The sequence below is a fragment of the Pleurodeles waltl genome, chromosome 7 (genome assembly GCF_031143425.1).
Source record: "Pleurodeles waltl isolate 20211129_DDA chromosome 7, aPleWal1.hap1.20221129, whole genome shotgun sequence".
In the NCBI taxonomy this organism is placed as follows: Eukaryota; Metazoa; Chordata; class Amphibia; order Caudata; family Salamandridae; genus Pleurodeles; species Pleurodeles waltl.
This window is the reverse complement of record NC_090446.1, coordinates 481,811,699-481,830,965: the sequence shown is the minus strand read 5'-3', so window position 1 is coordinate 481,830,965 and position 19,267 is coordinate 481,811,699. Positions and strand designations below refer to the sequence as shown.

The window sequence follows — 19,267 nt, the reverse complement described above, 5'->3', positions numbered from 1 at the left end:
TGCCAAGGCCACTTGGAAAGGGTGTGGAGGAAGGTAATAATAATAAAGGAGGCTCACGAAAAAGGGTAATATTTCTTAGCAACTGTAAGGAAGGAAATATTTTGTATTGCTGTTTTATTTACCATTTTATGCCACCTTGGGATCTCCTTAAAGTCTTATAAATAAGCAGAATGGAGGAAGGGCTTGTAAAGGCAGGCTGCAAGTGTTTAATTGCCCTCTCGGGTCTCTTGGAGCTTTGCGTGGACCATGATAATTGTATGTGGTTTCGTTACTGGCTATGTGAGGATCTGCTGGGGCTTATATGTGTGTCTTTTGAGTGCTACCTGGAAGTTTCTCAGAGTCTGAGTTCTTCATTTGGAGTTCTGTGACCTTATGTGATGATGATATGCTCTTAATGCATTCGATGCCTAGCCATCATTTTACAGCTTGGGATCAAATTTGCAGGTGCTCACTGATCACTTCTTTCAGCTAAAACCTTTAATTTCCTTAAATCTGAACAGTTTTTAAATAATCATTTTCTTATTTACTACAACTGTCCAGATTTATATAATGCCTCGTACCCTTATGTGCTGAGTATGCCCATTTACTCTTTGTGTGGGTATGAGAAAAATGGGCGGTTGCAAGGAATGTAATTAAATCCAAGGTATAGCATGGTATAGCACTCCAAAGCAAGGTGTAGCAAATGTTTGATTGGTCCAACCCTGTTTACTTTTAAATACATTTTCCAAAGTTTTTTTTATGGAATCATCTTTCATAATACAATCTGAATAAGCTCACCACATTTCTTTGAGGTGCTTGCCCTAATAGTAAAGCCTTTGCATTAATAAATCACATACCCGTCTCTGCACAACCTATACACTGGAACGTTAACTTTACCTTATTGTGGAACATCCCTCTTTCATAGATCCATACTGTGGTACTGCAAACTGGCAGGCAAAGGGTTTGTGTTGCTGGTGGTTGGGCCTATTTATTTAGTCCACAAAATATTCAGGAAAGCTTGCCTGCTAGTCCTTCAAAAAGAGGCTTCTTTGTGCTGCATATTTGAAGAAAATGTCGGCTAAGTAATTTAACTGTCTCCACAAGCCTCTGACAAGGACGAGCACTGAGCTTTCTTGAATAGCCTTAAACAGTTCTTTATAGTCAAAGAGGAGAGACTGCCTTTTAGCTAGATAAGATCCAGGACACACTTTCTTTAATGCAGAGTCAAATTTCTTATCTGCATGGCCTTTCAAAATGATCTCCTTAAATATTAAAGTACTTCCGAATACGCTAGCCACCTGTGAGTCAGCTGACACAAATTCTGTAATAGTCTAATCTGTATCGTCAGTTTGATACAGTCTCATCATCAACCTCGGAACATTGAGTTTTGCTTCTTCCATTCTCTTAGGATTGCATCCACAACATGGTGATGTAAGAGAAAAAGTACACTGTTCAGAAAATGACTCCACCCAACCAAGTAGGTGTGGAGACACAAGTCAAAATAGGAGTTAATTAAGAGCAATTGCCCTCAGTGACCCATAGGTGACATACTTCATCATTCCGCATTGCACCTAGTCAGACTGGCACTGCAATGCCTGACAGGCCCCCAATAGGACTGTTTGTCGGAGATCTTTTGATTGTTTTTACCAAAGGGGATAAAGTGAAAAAGAGGACTGGGTTGTGTGAAGTTAAAATTGGCTAGAGGTCCCAAACAAGAAAATGTTTAATAGTTCTATTGGTAGGAACCTATGTCAAGATTAAACCAAATAAGGGGGGCATGTCAGGTGTAATGGCCTCATTTCCCCACAAGTGCAAAAGTAACAACTCCTTTCCATACACAGATGGAGGGAAAACTACTGGTGATGGATGTGACTACTAGTCTGCATTCCAAATATTGTGGAATATTTGATATTCCTGTGCACCAGTTTGCATGAGAATGACTTGGGTGGGTTATGGAAATCACATCCTTCTAGTTCTTACCTAAATGTAACGCAAAATTTCTGTGATCAGACCATCAACTAATCTGCAACTAGTGTTTGCCTCCAAACCACGAGGAAGCAACCTGCTCTGGCTGTAATGCATTAAAAAACAAGACTGTTTGCTTAAAGAGAGCGGGTCATTGTAGACATTGTAACATGCATCCAATAAGACACCGCAGAGCCAGTGTTATGTGTCGAGGACCTTGAAGAAATGACTCCGAGCTGCAAGGCCATTCTGATGTCCCACTGGGACAGACTGAGGAAAACCATAACATCATTTTTTGGAGGGCTCTGACGAAGAGGAGGCAGGCCATTCAGGTGGTTAACTATGTGACAAAGACTGCCCCAAGAGGACCGACCCTTCTGGTTTCAGCCTTCAAACTAGTCTCACACTGAGACTGAGTCCCTCCAGATGGAACCAAGCTTCGACCCCCCCAAAACGCAACCTAGGCTTCTACTTTCACATCATGCAATGTCACCGAGTCTGCTCATAGCAGAGATCCAGCCTCTACCTCTGGAGAAGCCTAGGACTAAAGGCTGTGAGCAAAGACCAAAAAGACTGCAAACAAGCCCCAAAGCATTGATCAAACACAGTTGGTACTAAAATTGGTGTTAAAAGCAAAGCACCCTAGATGGTGGGCTTGTCCTTGTGTGAATCTGTTCTGCTGTTTTCACTCCCAGAGGTTCCAGAAGGGCAGCCGGATATTCATTTACATCCAAATAAGGGAGGATCTTAGCAAGCCCCCCTACCCCCCCTTCCCAACACAGGAGCCTGTTCCAACTCCCCTGAAAAAGGGGAGTCTTGCCTAATGAGAACATTTAAAAATAGCTGGTGACATCCTTTGTTCTAAGAAGAGTAAGAGGCCACCAACTAGTCTATCACCTTTGATATTACACTATTTGCTACTGCCACCACAGTTTCCAGGTAGGTTGCCCTAACCACAGGAGTCACATAATTTCTGACTGAGGATAATCAATTTGACACCCAAAACCCTTACTATGACCCACTACCATTGCATGAAGATGATGACCTAAAGTTAGACCACAGCACCGATTCTAAGGGCCACTCCGGGTTAGAACTATACCCAGTCAAAGCTTTCCTCAAGATGATACCACTATGCCAAGCAATATTTCAAAGGGTGACTGTTCACCATAAAGTAAAAGTGTATGTTATTGAGTAAATGAAGGACTTTCTTGTTGAGATTCTGTTAAAGGCTAAGAGGTCAATGCAGTTGATACCAGTGCTGAAAAGCATGACAAGATGTACAGCAGAAAACCAAAGTTGTCACACTAGAGCGGAGAAGAAAAATACAAAACTGCTTCAGAAGACCCTCTCTACATTTGTGGTCATGTACTTCCAGATTCTTTGGTCGTGCACACTGCTTATATATGATCTTTTGGAATGGGATGAATAAGGAACGCAGAAAAAATTTAAGCTGCACGAAAACATCCGCAGGTAGGGTGGCAACACTGGTGCATTGCACACTCTGTGGGGCTTCTCTCAAGGTGGATCAGTGCCATTAGGAAGAGATGGAACAGCTTGTCAAGCACCTTCAAGAGACCTGCAGAAAGAGGGGCGGGCAGTTGGCACAAGATAGTAAGATTATCTCAACATTTATTGTGCATTAGATGAAGCCAACGCTGCATCTAGAGAAGTTGCATGCCCTACAGTGTCAGGATTCCTAACAGAAATGCGGCAGCATCTCATCAATGCCTCTTTTGAATAGGGTACATGACTTTAGCCCTTAAACTGTCTCCGTGCTGGAGAAGATTAAAAAATATACATTTAAAGCTAAAGCCATGAGCACAGTGCAGGCACAACCATCTAAATATGTGTTTCAGTGTCAACAAACAAGAGTGAGTGTGAACACCGATGTACCAACATATCAGCAACAGCATTCTTACCAGGAGAGTCTGGCTCAGTAGACCTTTCAAAGGGAATGATTTAGAGGCAGTGATCAAGGAAAGGGCGGGATGGCTCAGGAAAGGACTCGTCAGGCTCCAGACAGTGACTTGTCCTCTGTCCCTTGATCATGCAACGCCTGTTGAGGGGAGAATAGAGTTATTCCTTCCACAGTGGAAGAAAATAGCCTTAGAAAAGTGGGTGTTGCCTGTTGTAGGGCGCATCAGTCAGGGCACTGGTGGGATAAGGTTCAACCATAGTCGATCTGTTTGCTGCTTCCAAAACACTTAGGGCCTCATTACAACTTTGGCGGTCTTTGTGAAAGACCGCCAAAGCTGCGGGCGCCAGTATACCGCCAGTGCTGGTGATATATCTGGCTCCCTATTTGGACTTTTCCGCTGGGCCAGCGGACGGTAACAGTGCTACCGTCCGCTGGCCCAGTGGAAAAGTCCCATCAACATTGCAGCTGGCTCGTAATAGAGCCGGCGGCAATGGTGATGTGCAGCAGGTGCAGTAGCACCCGTCGCGCATTTCACTGCCCGAATTTCGGGTACTGAAATGCGCGACGGGGCTGTGCCTGAGGGGCCCTCCAAGTCCCCCTTACTGCCAGCCTTTCCATGGCGGTGTTTACCGCTGTGGACAGGCTGGCGGTTGGGGACTCCTAATCCCCAGGGCAGCGGCGCTTGCACACTGCGCTGGGGATTATGACCGCCAGGTGAAAGCCTGGCGGTATAGTGGAGGGCCCGGCCGCCAGGGTCGTAATGAGGCCCTTAATGGCCAATCTTCACCTGCAGGTACACACAACCGCAATCCATGAGTAATGCAGCATTGATGAATTGGTCAGGAACATCTGCCTGGGTGTTTCTTGTACTGCCCCTGATTCCATTCATAGTGAGGAAAATGAGGCCGACACCCAATACTCTCATTTTGTTCACTCCAGCGTTTGCGAGGCAGCTGCGATTATTCAGTTTTGCTAGAAATCACTGTTTATTAGAAAGAAAGTTACCCATCAGGCCAAGCCTTCTGAGTCTGCATCAAAAGCAGCTCAGACATCCAAACAGTAGACAAATTAACCTACCTATTTGACACCGGAGGTCTTAGAGTTTGGTTACTTAAACCATCTTCAGGACTGTATGCAAATTTTTTAAGTGAGGCACTCAAGTTCTTTACGCTGGTGTGCTGTGCAGCCAAGTGGAACTGATTTGTCCATTACCGTTCAACTAAACGGGTAGAACCTCTAATGCCGTTTGTATAGGATATCTGTTGTTACCTGCTGGATGAGAATATATTTCTGTCCTGTTGCATTTAGCTGCTGTGGCTAAATAGATGCAGAATAGAGACCACATCTTTGTTAAAAATACCTGTTCTGAAAGCTTTTATAGAGTGCGCTCTTTTTCCTAAAGCTGCAGAGGCCCCTACCTGATACAGAAATGTTGAGCTGATAAAAGACATGAATGTCCTTTTAAGCCACTTTGTTCTTGTGACATGCAGTCCCTATCATGTAAGGCAACCGTTTTAGTTGCAAGATCTCACAGTAGAGGAAACTTTTATTTAGGACAAAGCAAAGATTTCTTCCAAAGGTGGTTTCTCCGTCCCATGCCAAAGCAAACCGTGAGTTGCCGGTTTTGTTTCCACGCCCTGAGACAGTGGTACAAAAGACAGTACACACATTACACTTCAAAACAGCCTACTGTCCTGAGAGGACTTAATCAATCTTCAACATGCAGACACTGTTTGCTGCTTTTGTCAGGCTCACGTAGGAAACCTGATTTCTAAGGGTGATATTGCCTGATGAATAGTTGAGTGTATTCAGACATGTTTTGCTAAAGCGGAGTGCACACTGTTCAGTGCTGAGGCCACATTCCACTAGAAAGAAGAGCGCATCTGTGTCCTTGTTTGGGAACCAATAGCAGTTTTTGCAAAGCTTCTACATGGTCAACTCCGTACATGTTCAGTAAGCACTACAGTGTGGACATTTGAGTCCATCTGGAACCTTTAGTTTAGCAAACAGTTTCGAGAAGTTTATTCCAAACATCTACTTCATTTGTGCACTACCCACTTTACTTTTTTTTCAGTCTGTGCAGAGTTTGCTATCTACAGCAGCACCAACTACCAATGAAAACATATTTATTAACCCTGTAACCATCTGTTTATAGATGGTAGTGTTGTAGATTGTGTGCTCTCACTTCCCTGGGAGCCAGCCATGATCAAAGATGTTTTCCTACTGAATAGTTGGTCACAGTACACATCTCTTGTTCTCCTTTGCTACAATCCACTTCCATTATTTACCCATTGTGGGAAAATAATCAGAAATTGGAGTCCTTGTGCATTGCGGCTAATTGAGGAGTCTTAAGATATCATGCGACCGGAGACTATTTAAAAAAAAAACTTGTAGTCAGTCGCATGAAGAGCATGTGAACTTACAATCTACAGACCAGTTGTTACAGGCAAGTAACATTTGTCATATCCTTCAAATTTTGTCTTCAGATACTTCTTCAGAATGTTCGCCTGACCTCTTTGCCTTCCTTTTAGGAGAGGAATGAGCTGTGCGAAGTACAGCCCTTCACATAATGGCTCTTCTAACTTTGCTTGCCCATAACTGCAGCACCTAAGTAGCACAAAAAAAAGAAAATCAGGCTTCACATTGAATCGTAGAAGGCAGATGCGGAAAAAGAGAGGTTGAATATGAGCAACAGTTATACAGCTCCCTGTGCCTGCATATATGAGCAACATAAGTGGCCTCCGGGGAACACCACCCTTTTCTCCCACTGCCCGCATGCTACAAATGCCAAGACATACGTACCCAAGGAGAGTTTAAAAAACCCCAAAACAAATGAACGCCACTTACTCACTCCCAGCAAGATAGATAATTACACCCCTCAATATACAAGCACAACTGGTGTGACTTCATGGATCTTAGCATGACATGAATCCCATACCCAGGTCTTCTCAGTTTTGAGAATGGATCAAAAGACAGAAAAGATGTTGATAAGTTATACCTTTGCACCCAGTGTGTGTTTGGCATAACCTCCCAGCATTTCTCCATGTTTCTTATCACCTGTCCTGCGGTGATAACATCTCAAAAGTAGTGAGTAGGACAAAACACAGGACATGTAGGAATAATTTTGCTGTTTCTAGTGCAAGTGAAAATTTATGCATACTTTTTTGAGAGCTGTGAAGTTCTGCTCAAACCTATGACCATGAAAGGTCACCATGAAGGGTAGCCTCAAGACAAACACAGATAACTTAAAAAGCCAATTTTACAAAAATGGATAATTTCCTCATACCGCATCACTTGTTAAGTAAGTAACTTATGATGTGTTCTCTTCCCTAAGTCAGCTGTCAGTGAGTGCACTCTCTTTTCTGCAAATGCATCAATATTCAGCCTACTATTCCTCCTTGTAGAAGCAGACTAACTCACACACTAAGAAGTTACATTTTAAAAAACAGAAATAAGCTCAAAGTTCATAAATACTAATGTCCAGTTGTATCAAATGTTTCATGAGGTTTTCTTTAGTCGCCTCAGCAGAAATTATTCAAAAGCCTTTAGTTCTTTCATATAGCCAGAAAGGCAAAAATAACCTACTCAGTGTTTTCTCATCTGCACCTTCCGCATCAGTGAAGGTGGACCTCTCCTTGCGAGTATCATTGCAAAATGTGCCATTTTATGTGGCGTCATTATGTATTTTGAGTGCTGTGGTTAATGCTTCCAATCCTGAGGATCTTGAAGTTCAGAAAATAATTACATTACCTTGCATACCTACGGCTATTGGCACGAACTTATCACAATGATCCACGTCTTTTATTAATGGAAAGGAGCCCGCTTAATGATGTACCTCAATCTCCTGGCTAAGGCCACAGAATGAGAATAGTAGATATTTACTGCAGAAATACAAAGGATTAAGGTTTGCTTTGGACCATTTCTAATGAAATCTTTTGATGTTTTGCCTACAGACAACTTTATTTGTTCTCTAAGACCTATTTTCTCTTATACATAGAAATATATATACACAGTGGGCTTTGGGTCAGCCTTTCCTGTCTATCTCGTTTAACTACTTGTTGTTTTATGGCTTTCCTTCTTAGTCATTCTTTGTCCAGCCTGCTCTCCATCTTGCCCCCTCACCCCCCCAATAGCTATTCCATTGCTATTCCACCCCAGTGTGTCTGTCTTTTCTTAATTTTTAAGAAACCCTCCTGTTGCTCCTAAACTGTTTCTCCATCTGCCACCACATGAAGTCCACCATCTTGGAACAGTAAATGTACATTGTGGTGGATGACCTTTATTGTTTAGCTTCAGTAAACTAATGTCTGTAAAAGACAATGCCCTAGTTAGACTTGACTATGCAAAGGAAAACCAGTTCACTGAAAATACAGAAATTAGTTAATATTGAATGCATGTCCAGGGCATAGGATGAAATAGTGAACAAATTGGAAGTTTTTTATTGCTGATAATATTCTAGATAAATTGTAAAGAGAGAATTTGTTTAGAAGTGGCTGAAAGAAGCATGGAACTGGGTTTCACCTTGTTGACCCATTGGTTTTCATTATGTTTTCGCCAATGCCGATGTGTGATTCCTCTGGTGCTGGCAGGCATCGTGGGAATGACGCTTGCACCATTTTTTCTTTATTTATTATTCATTAGAAATGGCAGATCCCACTTGGCTCAGTAATATTTTCCAAAACAAACAGTTAATAACAACTGCACCACTGCACTCCAGAAGGAAGAATTTTCTCTTTTCTTTATTGCAGTAAAAAAAAGTCACCATCCATCACCACCGAAGCGTTTCGACCTACTGGTCTTGATCACAGTAACTTAGTCTCTTTTCCATGTCTCTTATTTATAGTGTTTCTCCTACTACCTTTACCAATTCATTATGGGAGATGTAGTCTATTAAAAATAAAATTACTTTTGAAGTTAAAAACAACTGGATTCCATCACCATAAATATACAGAATTGTACAAAATTACACCTCCATACGTGCAAAAACCATCAAAATTCAAAGTGTTGATCACATCTCCATCTGAATCAATTCAAAGTGGGGGAACTTTTTTCATTTATGTCCCTTTTTGATATCCCATAAAGTAGTTTCTCTCATTGCTATAATCCTACTTACAGATACATTTACATGTGAACTTAACATTCACTTATCACAAATTACTATGTTATAACATAGGTCTCCTTATTGATATACAAATTTCCCATTAATGTAGTACTGTAAGTACACTAGTCATGACCTTGATCAATATGTTTACATGAGAACTATTAAGGCAGACATAATTCCTCCTAAACTCATAGATGAAAATGTAATTCCTCATCCCCATTGAGACCCCCTCGGACTCTTAGTTCTTAGCTGTATTATAAAACATGACTCCAAACGTCTGTTTCAACTCTCTATTTCCTCCTCTCTCATTGCTCTGAACACTTGCAATTCCAAAAAATCTCATGTCTGTCCAGGTAGCTCCATCATGAGTCATTAAGTGTTTAGCAATGGCATAAGTTTGATCCTTATTTTGAACCGCTCTGATGTGTTCTAAAATGCGTTTTTTTTTAAGGGACAGATTGTACTACCCACATAGCGTAGACCACATATACATTGAATTATATATACCACATAGTTGGAGTTACATCTGATTCTTTTGTTAATTGTCACCTTATTACCACCAAAATCCTCAAACTCCTTCATGTTAATCCTATGCGGCATGCTTTGCATTTGTCGCAGCACACAAAGCCAGTCGTTTGGATTGAGAGCCAGTTAGGTTGCATTTTAAGCTGAAAATGGCTATTAACCAAGAGATCTTGCAGACGGAACTTTTTTGTAGGTAATCAATGGTTTATTACCCTCCAGTTTACCCACATCCGGGTCCTTTTTTTATGACATCCCAATATTTGTTCAAGATTTTCGAGATCAAATGGCTCTCCTTGCTGTATATCATTATAAGTCTTATGGTTGAATCTTCCTGAGATTTAGCCTTCGTAGGTTTATTCAATATCTCCTCTCTAGTTCGAGCTCTTGCTTTCAATTCCCCAGATCTAATGTCTTTGTTTTTATACTTTCTCTGAAGAAATCTCTGTTTCGTCTCAGTGAACTTTTGGTCCATTTCTTGCTCCGTAGAGCAATTCCGTTTCATCCTAATGAATTCTCCATAGGGAATGCTCCTTTTTAAGTGGTATTGGATGGAAACTATCCCCATGCAGGATACTATTAGTAGATGTTTCTTTCCAAAATAGGGTCGTCTCAATTCGATTGTTTTCTACGTATACCGCCACGTCCAAAAATTGGACGCACTTGTCACTCATGTTATATGTAAATTGTAGGCCCATATCATTTTGATTCAATTTTTCAAAGTATTGCATGAATTCTTTTTCTGTCCCATTCCAGATGATAAAAAGATCATCTATGTATCTGAACCAGATTATGGCCTTCTCCGCTAGTTCTTCATTGTTTCCTCCCCATGCTACATGTTTCTCCCACCAACCCATCGTGAGGTTGGCGTAACTAGGTGAAAAGGGAATACCCATTGCTGTCCCGCGGATCTGGGCATAAATTTGATTGAAAAGGAATATATTGTTGTTCAGACATAAGTCTCATCATTTTCAATAGCATTTGTGAATGTTTCAATTGACTAATGTCACGTTGTTGTTAAAAATACTGCACTGCTTTCAATCCTATTTCATGATTAATAGATGTATAAAGAGATACCACATCAATGGTGACAAATTTATAGCACTCTTCCCATCCAATATATGTAAGAATCCTCAGAAAGTCCCCTGTGTTCTTAATATAGGAGCTTAGATTTTGTACTAACTGTGCCAAAAAGTAATCCACATAGGTAGAAACATTTTCATATAATGCTCCACAACTAGAAACAATTGGACGTCCTGGCGGGTTTTCCAAACTTTTATGTATCTTGGGGAGAAAATATATTGTGGGGAGGGTGGGGTTCTTATTTTTCAGGAACGCTCTTTCACCATCATGTAACAAGCCCTCTTTGTACCATAGATCTAGATGATTGTTCAACTCCTTGATCAATTCATTTATGGGATTTCTTTGCAATTTCAAATAGTGATTTTTATCATTTAGTTGTCGATACGCCTCCTGCGTGTACTGTTGCTTCTCCACGATCACAATATTTCCACCCTTATCAGCTGGCTTTATTTCAAAGTTATTATTTTCCATAAGTTCCTTGAGTGCCTGGCGTTCCCGTAGAGTAATATTCTCACTTTTATTATTTTTGATCTTCGTCATCTTCTCAAGTTCATCAATCGCCAGGTCATGGAATGTGTCCATCCTATTCCCTGGTGACAGTACCGGACAGAATTTGGATTTTGGCTTGAAGTCGGTGCGACAATGTCCTGATGTATTAATCTGCAATTCCTCCAAAATTTGTGTCTCCGTAAGCTCATCATCTTCAAGATTATGCATCAAATCAAACATAGTCTTAATATCAGATGTTTACTGAATAATCAAACTCGAGCTGGTAGAGCCACTATCACTGTTCACAACTTTCTTGAACACACTTTTTGCGAAGCATTTTGCCAATTTTAATTTCCACACATATTTATATAGGTCCACTCTAGTTTCCACATAGTCATAATATTTCTCAGGACAGAACGTTAAACCTCTACTTAGAAGAGTTCTTTCTTCTTGCGTCAATTCATGGTTAGAAAGATTGACTATCAGGTTTACGTCCTGTTCCAATTCCACTGGATCCTTTAATTCTTTTGTTTGCTTCTTAATGGGTAACCTCTTGTTTTTTCTAGGTCCCCTCCTTTTTTTCCTACGTCTACCTGTTCTATTCCCAGCCTTCTCCCTCTTCCTCGTGTCGACCTCTGCCTTTCGGTGCCCTTTGATCCAAATAGATAATTTTCATTTTGTCTAAAAAAGTCACTTTTTTAGTAGTTATAGGCTTTCCTTCTCCTTCACTTAATTCCACGTCAGATTCACTTAAAAATGTCTCCGGGGAGCTAATCGTCTTCTCAACCCTCATCTTTGTTTGTTGCTTTAATAAATCAAACCTTTTAGCAAATGTTAGAATTCTGTCAGTTTCATAATCAATTTTATCTCTTCTGAACTTTCTCTGTTTTTGCTCTTCTATTACAGTTTCATATTTCTCCAAATTCTTTTCCATCGTAGTTCTCAGTTTGTTTCTCCTCTTCCTTGTTGAGTAGCATAATCTTTTCTTCTGTTTCCTGTATATTTTTCAAAATGTGCTCAATATCCTTTTTCACGTATTTGATGATAATACGCATCATGTTTTTTGAGCACTCCATGGTATTAGCACCCCATTCCTCAAGCATTTCCAGTTTCATGTCTGGTTGATTAGGCAATGTAAAAATCCTCAAACCCCTAGGTACTCTCCCCACTTCTGTATATTTCTCCAATGTGAGACATGCCCAACTCTTCGAGATCTCCTGTTTCAATAAACGTTCAAGCTTGACTTCAAATTATTCTCCATATGTGTTGCTCGTGTTGGGTTTGTGGTTAGTGCTTCACTTGCTTTATCCTTACCAAATACGCATTCTGCTCTTTGTGCCCTTACAACCCGGGAACCAACTGTTTGCTTGTTAGTGCCCTTAGAACCCCAAAATCCTAATCCAATTTACACTTAAGAGTTTTTCTGAACCTAATGATGATTTTTACTCGTTGCTTCAAAATGCTTTTACTCCAATAGCTTCCTGTATGCTGAGGTTGTACAATACTGTGGTATACCCCAAAACGTTTTTTGTTACAATTTTAAAGCTTGAGCTAGTTCTGACATTAGAGTTTTATATTGCATAGTTGAATAAGAATTCATGTAATGTGAGTGGTTGAATTCCTCTATTGAAGCCTCTGTATAAGATTGTCACAGATTGAATTTCGGTCCATGCTTTATAAGTTGTTTATTGATTTGCAGCACCCATATTCATTCTGTAGAATACTGTTCTGTTGTTGGTAGCAAGAGTATGTGTTTTTTTTCCTCTTCTGGTTTCCTTTTGTAATTCAAAAACACTCTCTCTCTTTGGTATTTGCTCATGTAGCATTTTCCTATCTCATTCACGGAAAATGTTTAGCTTCCTTTCTCTGAGTTCTTTATCTATATTGGTGGATTAAACATAGTTTTGATTTTTGCCTCCCCATAATCTGTCTCTTTTGCAGAAAAAACAGCAAATGGAATAAGGCATCCTTAATGTTGTGGAGTTTTTGTTAGCCTGCCTCGAATTGCACATGAATGTCCATAAACATGTATTTTTGTTTTTCAAAATTGTTGGAAAGAATTGCTTGGAGGAGTGAGCTTGTTTCCAGAATAGTGAAGCTTTGCTTGTGAAGTGGTGGGTTAGAATTTTTCTAGAGACCATATTAAGTATAAAGCCCCTTAGACATAAAGAGTTGTTGGGGTGCTCTTGCTTAAAAGCTTTACATTTCACTTTACATCTCATTCGCTTTCTGTTTGTGGGCTTCTTACCTTCTTCCTCCCCCTTTCTATATATGTTCTCTGCTTCCATCCCTGTCAACCCTCTTTGTTTTTTAATTGCGGCTCAATTTCACTCTCTTGTACATTACTTCCTTTGCTCAGGTTTTTATCTTTCTCTTTGTACTTTACTTCTCTTTTCACTATCTTAATTAACTTGCACAAATCCCCTTTTTATGGGCGAGCACAAAGTGCTCCGTCCATTCTGTAATCTCTCTTTGGTCTTGAAACCACACCCATGGCACGTTAGTCACTTACATTGGTCCGTGGGCTTGCCTTTTAAAATCCGCGTGCTTTCATTTGTGAAAGGCATGCATACGTCATGCCTTTTCCGGTGTTTAGCCCATCTACACAGCACCGGTAAAGTACCAAAAATGAGGCTTGATGTTTTCAGCCTGGAGTCCGGACTACTTTATCTGTTTATTTTCCACATAGCGCGATCGCGCTGCATTTTACATAGCACGATTGTACTGCGTTTTTTTTTTTTGTTGCTTTGCAACGCTAATAGCTCTAACTCGAACAAATGCGAGACCCGTTGCATTGAAAATGCTTGTTTTCGTTGGTGTCTTTCTCATTCCCATTTATGAGCCATCTTTTTCCATTTCTTTCTGTCACTTTCCACTCTAGTCTTTATGCTGACATCTTTCTTCTACCTCTTCCATTCTTCTCGCTTACTACTGACTTTTTCCTTTTTCTTTACTCGACTCTCTCAATCTTTTTTTCTCCGTATATCGCTTATCACCCTCTCTTTATCACTGTCATCTCACTCTCTGTATCCATTTTACCTACTATTTTTCTTTTTTCTCTTAGTCCCTTGTCTATGTACCTCTTTGTCGTGATTGCCCTTGTGCTTTGTTGTTGATATTGAATGAAGGTGTTGCTCTGCAGTACATAATTGTTTCATGTTTTTCTTTGCATTTTGTTTCACAGACGAACACTCTGATACTGAGAATACAAGGACTACCTTAAAGGAGACCACAGTAAAACTGCCAGCTGCAAACGAGGCAGACAAAGAAATATCAGAGGGGTTGGTCAAGAGTTCTGGCTCCAGAAAAGAGGCAGATATTCCCAATGGTACAGTATCACAAGAAAGGGGTGCTCCAAATATAGGGAAATTGAAAGGGAAGGTGAAAGAAGATTCAAAATTGAAGGAAATTCCAAGGAAAGGAAGGACACTGAAAGTAAGATATTCTGAGAGTAGCAGTGAAAGTGAGGAGACCGAAGAGCCAAGAAAACTTAAAAAGCCAAGAAAAATGCCCCTGAAAAAAAGATTAACTGAAAATAGTTCTGAAAAGGAGGAAGATGAAATAACTATTGCAGATTCCAGAACAGACAAGCGATCCTCGGATACAGCATTGGCTGAGAGAAGTGAGGAGGAGCAAGAGCCAAAAAAAGAAACCAGTCAAAGAGGAAAGCAACCAAAAGCAAGAAAGGCTAACCATTCTAATGACAGCAGTGAAGAAGAGGGGGAGTTGGAAGGAAGGAAGAAAAAGGGAAGCAGCAAGGAAGTGACAAAGCAGAGAAATAAAACGTACCAAAGTGGAACACATTCAGAAGCAAGAAAGTGTACAACAGAAAGTGAGGGAAGTGAGGAGGAGGTTGCCACCAACAATAAAGGAATGTGGATAGGAAGACCACAACAAAAGGTGTCTTCAAGCAGTTGTGACGAAGAGGAAGAAGAGCCAAAAGAGCATAGTGGCCCAAGGGCAAAGGCACTAAAAGCCAAAAAGATGAAAGACCATGATAGCAGAGAGCAGACAGTGCCACAAATGCACAGCAATTCAAAAGGGAGAGTATCTAAAGGACAAGAGGCTATAAGTGGAGGTGAGAGCAGCGCAGAAGAGAAGTCTGAGAATAATTTAACTCCAAGAGGGATTTTACACAAACCAAGAAAGACTCAAAGCAGCAATGAGGAAGATGAGAACATTGACAAACTTGAAATGACAAGTAAAACACACTCCAAATCAATTGCCAGGGATAGTAGTGAGGAAATGGAGGAAGAACCAAAAGCAAAGAAGGTGCGAAAGGCCAGTAGTGGTGAGGCAATGCCAACAGTGAAGCAAAATATATTGGAGAATAACATGAGCACCAAAAGCAGAGTCTCTGACTCTGGAGAAGACACTCATAAAGCTTCAACCGAAGAGAGTGCTAGTTCAGGAAGTGCTGATGAAGAGGACCTGACCAGCAGGAAAATGAAAGGGGAAGCACCTTCGAAAACTGACACAAAATCTAGAATGGACAACAGCTCCGAGGAAGAGGCTAATGGACAAGAGGCTCCAGTGCCGAGCAAGGGAAAAAGTGGGGCTGTACAGACAACAAAGGGCACATCCAAAGTACCTGCAGAAGTAGGCAAAGTGCCTGGGCCAAATTCTAGCAATGATTCAGACAGCAGCAATGGCAACAGTATAGCCAAAGACAGTAGCCAACCTAAGAAAGACCACCATGATGGAGGCTCAGCAACATCTAGCAGCAGCGATGATGACCAGGTGGATGTTAGGAAGATGCAAGTTGCCAATACAAAAGTAACTAAAGGAAAGAAACAAAGAAAGGTATGTCGATGGTGTGCTATTCAAAAAGATAAATAGATGCATCTCTCCATTTGTAAAGCAGAGACAATGTCTAGAAACACGGCATGCCTTCCCCCAATGTCCGATAGTCGATGTATATGACTGAGCTGAGTTGTTGGATACTTTTGTTCTCGGTTTGTGTGATTCTCTCTTGGCACCTGTAGGAAGCTGACCCTTTGTGCTATGTAAATACTGTGTAAGTGGTCCAGGGATTCCCCAGTGAGTGGATAGGGCTTGCTGTGCAATTCCGAGGTGCTCTATTTAGGGGCAGTGTGGTCAAGCAGCCTTAGGCTTAACACAGAGGAGTGCAAGACATCCACAAATCCAATAGTCTATAAATGACACACGACTCAAAAAGGGGATCCACTCCAATTTATGAAAATAGCAAGTATCTTTATATATGTTTAGGCATCCGAGGGAAAATTGTTCAGGTAAGTATGTTTTTTTAAAATAGGAATTCTTTTCAAAATGGACACAGTGCAGTTTCTGAGTTCTGCAATGTTATCCTATGGGAGGAAAAACAAGTTTTGCAAACAGGTAGAGCACAGTAACTTACAAGACCAATTTCCAGGAGTTAAGGTGAGTAGTGGGAAATGTCCAAGGTAGCACCAGCAGTACACCACCAGTCGCATGGGGACAGCCGGGAGCAGGGTGCCAAATAGCATTGAGTACCCAATGTGTTTCAATGGAGATCGGTCTCTGCAGGCTGCCAGGGGGCCAGTTGCCCTGAACCAACAGCGGGGCTCAGGCATCAGGATGCTCAGGCACAGGTAGGCACCTTTGATAGTCTTCTCCTCGGATCAAGAATGACTAGTGCAGAGGTGGCATTTGATGTTGGGTTTTCCTTACCCGAGCTGTTGCAGTAGAGTAGGGCTGTGTGCTGAGGCAGCAGGCGGCGTCGGGGAGTCCAGGAGGTGTGAAACCACAATGGACTTGTACTCTGGAGGGCTAGGGAACCTTGTTGGCATTGGTGGTCCACTTCAACTTGGATTGTCGACGAGTGCAGTGGTAACTTCAGGTGTCGGGGTTGGCTGTTCCAGAGGCTTTGGAGTGCCTTCTTTTGGAGTTTACTGGAGAACTGGCCCGTTTTTCACAGGTGGTCATGAGTCTTTATTGAAAGCAGGCAATCCTCCCGGGTTTCTGGAGTCACAGCCGTAGGACTAGTCGACTTTGCGTCTCTTGTCAAAATCTGCGCCAGACAGGCCAGTTGGGTTGGTACCAGGACAGCTGCTGCTTTTCTCCTCTTCTGCTTTTGAGGCTCTTCAGTGTCCTTTGTCTTCTTAGGTCATCAGGATCTGCTTCTGTAGTGCCAGGGGCTCCCCTAAATACTGAATTTAGGAGGGTTAGGGGTGTGTCGGGTATTAGCCAGTGGGTTACTGACCATTGGGGTCACTACTCCCCCATATGACCATTTCCTGTGGGAAGTGGGTATAACCCTGTAGGAAACTGGCAATTGTTGCAGTTACCTCCAACCCCCCGTGCCTCCCTGCCCCCCGAACCCACCCACCGACTTTGTGCCAGATATTGATGCTGACTTGAGTGAGTGTGTGCTGGGATCCTGCTAACCAGGCCTGAGCACCAGTGTTCTTTCCCTAAAAATGTTCCATTGTTTCCACAATTGGCACACCTCTGGCACACAGATAAGTCCCTTGTAAAAGGTACCAGTGGTACCAAGGGCGCTGTGACTAGGGAGGGTCCCTAAGGGCTGCGGCATGTGTTATGCTACCCTAAAGGACCCCTCAAGAAAAAAATATGCACATTGCCATTGTAGATTGCGTGTGTTGATGGGGAGGAAAATGGAAAGTCCACATGACAACACCCTAAGGGTGCCATGCCCACAAAACTCACACTGTAGGGGCATATTGCTCATGCACACAGGCAAAGTCCATTCTTAGATAGTGTAAGTACAGTGTGGCCATATTACGTATATGGTCAGGGAATTTGTCATTATGAACTCTCCAGTTCCATAATGGTTTCACTGAATACTGGAAAGTTTGGTGTCAAACTTCTCAGCACAATAAACCCCCAGTGATGTCAGTGTGGGATTTATAAAAAATGCACACAGAGGGCATCTTACCAATCCCCTAGTGTAGGTCTGGCTGGTCTGTGCCAGCCTGCCACTAGCAGCCAAGTTTCTGACCCATGGGTTGAGGGCCTTTGTGCTCTCTGAGGCCAGAAACAAAGCCTGCTCTGGGTGGAGGTGTTTCACACCTCCCCCTGCAGGAACTGTAACACATGGCTGTCTGCCTCAAAGGCTCAGGCCTCATGTTACAGTGGCCCAGGGCACTCCAGCCAGTGGAGATGCCCGCCCCCTTGACAAAGCCCCACTTTTGGCGGCCAGTTCAGCGGGAAACTTAAGAAAAACAAGGAGGAGTGACCACTTTAGCTGGGTCCACCCCTAAGGTGTCCCGAGCTGAAGTGACCCCCCCCCCCCCCCCCACCCCACCTTGCAGAGTCCTCCATCTTAGTTTGCAGGATAGGGTACAATAGGGATAGGAATGTGCCCACCTCCCCAAAGGGAGTGGACACAAGGAGGGTGTAGCCACCCTCAGGGACAGTAGGCATTGTCTACTGCCCTCTGACCCCTGCAACGCCCCTAAATCTTGTATTTAAGGGCTTCCCTGAACCCAAGTCACTAGATTCCTGGCCACATGACAAGAAGAAGGACTGCTAAGCTGAAATCCCCAGCAGAGAAGGACGACAGCTGATTTGGCCCCAGCCCTACCAGTCTATCTCCTGCTTCAAAAAACCTGCAAAAGATAAGGGACGCATCCAGCGGGTCAAGCGGCCTTTGACAAGCTCCAGAGGACTGCCCTGCTCCCAAAAGGACGAAGAACTGCTGTGGACAGCGGCCCTGTCCAAGAAGAAACCAACAACCAAGGACTCCCACCTCACTCTGAATGCATGAGTCCTAACTGCTCTGCACCCTACACCCACGGCCCGTGTCCAGGTGGTCCACCCAGCAAGAGAGGGTCCCCAGGCGATTGCGAGCAAGTGCCCACCCTGGGTTTACCTCTCCACGACGATGCCTGCAGGGGGAATCCAGAGGACCCCCCCAGACCGCAAAGCTCCAGTCAAAGATATCCAATGCCTAAAAGACACACTGCACCCTCTGCCCCCAGGCCTTGGAGAAACCGACACCTGGTGCAGCTATGTTCAGCAGGCGGTCCTCCTCCCTGTCAAACCGGTGGTGTGCCCGAGACGCCCCCCCTGGACCTCGCCTGCAGCCTCTAAGTGACCCCCGGGATGCCCTCATAGACCAGCATTTGAAGACGACATCCTGTTTGCACCCTGCACCCGGCCGCCCCTGTGCCGCTGAGGGTTTGTATGTTTGGTGCCTACTTATGGCCCCTTCAGTGCTCTTCTAATCCTCCCCTGGTCTGCCCTCC

The 19,267-nt window shown here is 42.7% G+C and overlaps 1 protein-coding gene across 1 annotated transcript in view; it reads left to right on the top strand.

Annotated features, from left to right (window-relative positions):
- Window positions 1-19,267, top strand: part of HIRIP3 (HIRA interacting protein 3) — an 87,777-nt gene that overhangs the window by 10,219 nt on the left and 58,291 nt on the right. Inside the window, exon 4 of the mRNA XM_069244119.1 lies at window positions 14,242-15,860. Within this exon, the coding sequence (XP_069100220.1) occupies window positions 14,242-15,860 (1,619 nt within the window). The remainder of the gene's footprint in view (window positions 1-14,241; window positions 15,861-19,267) is intronic.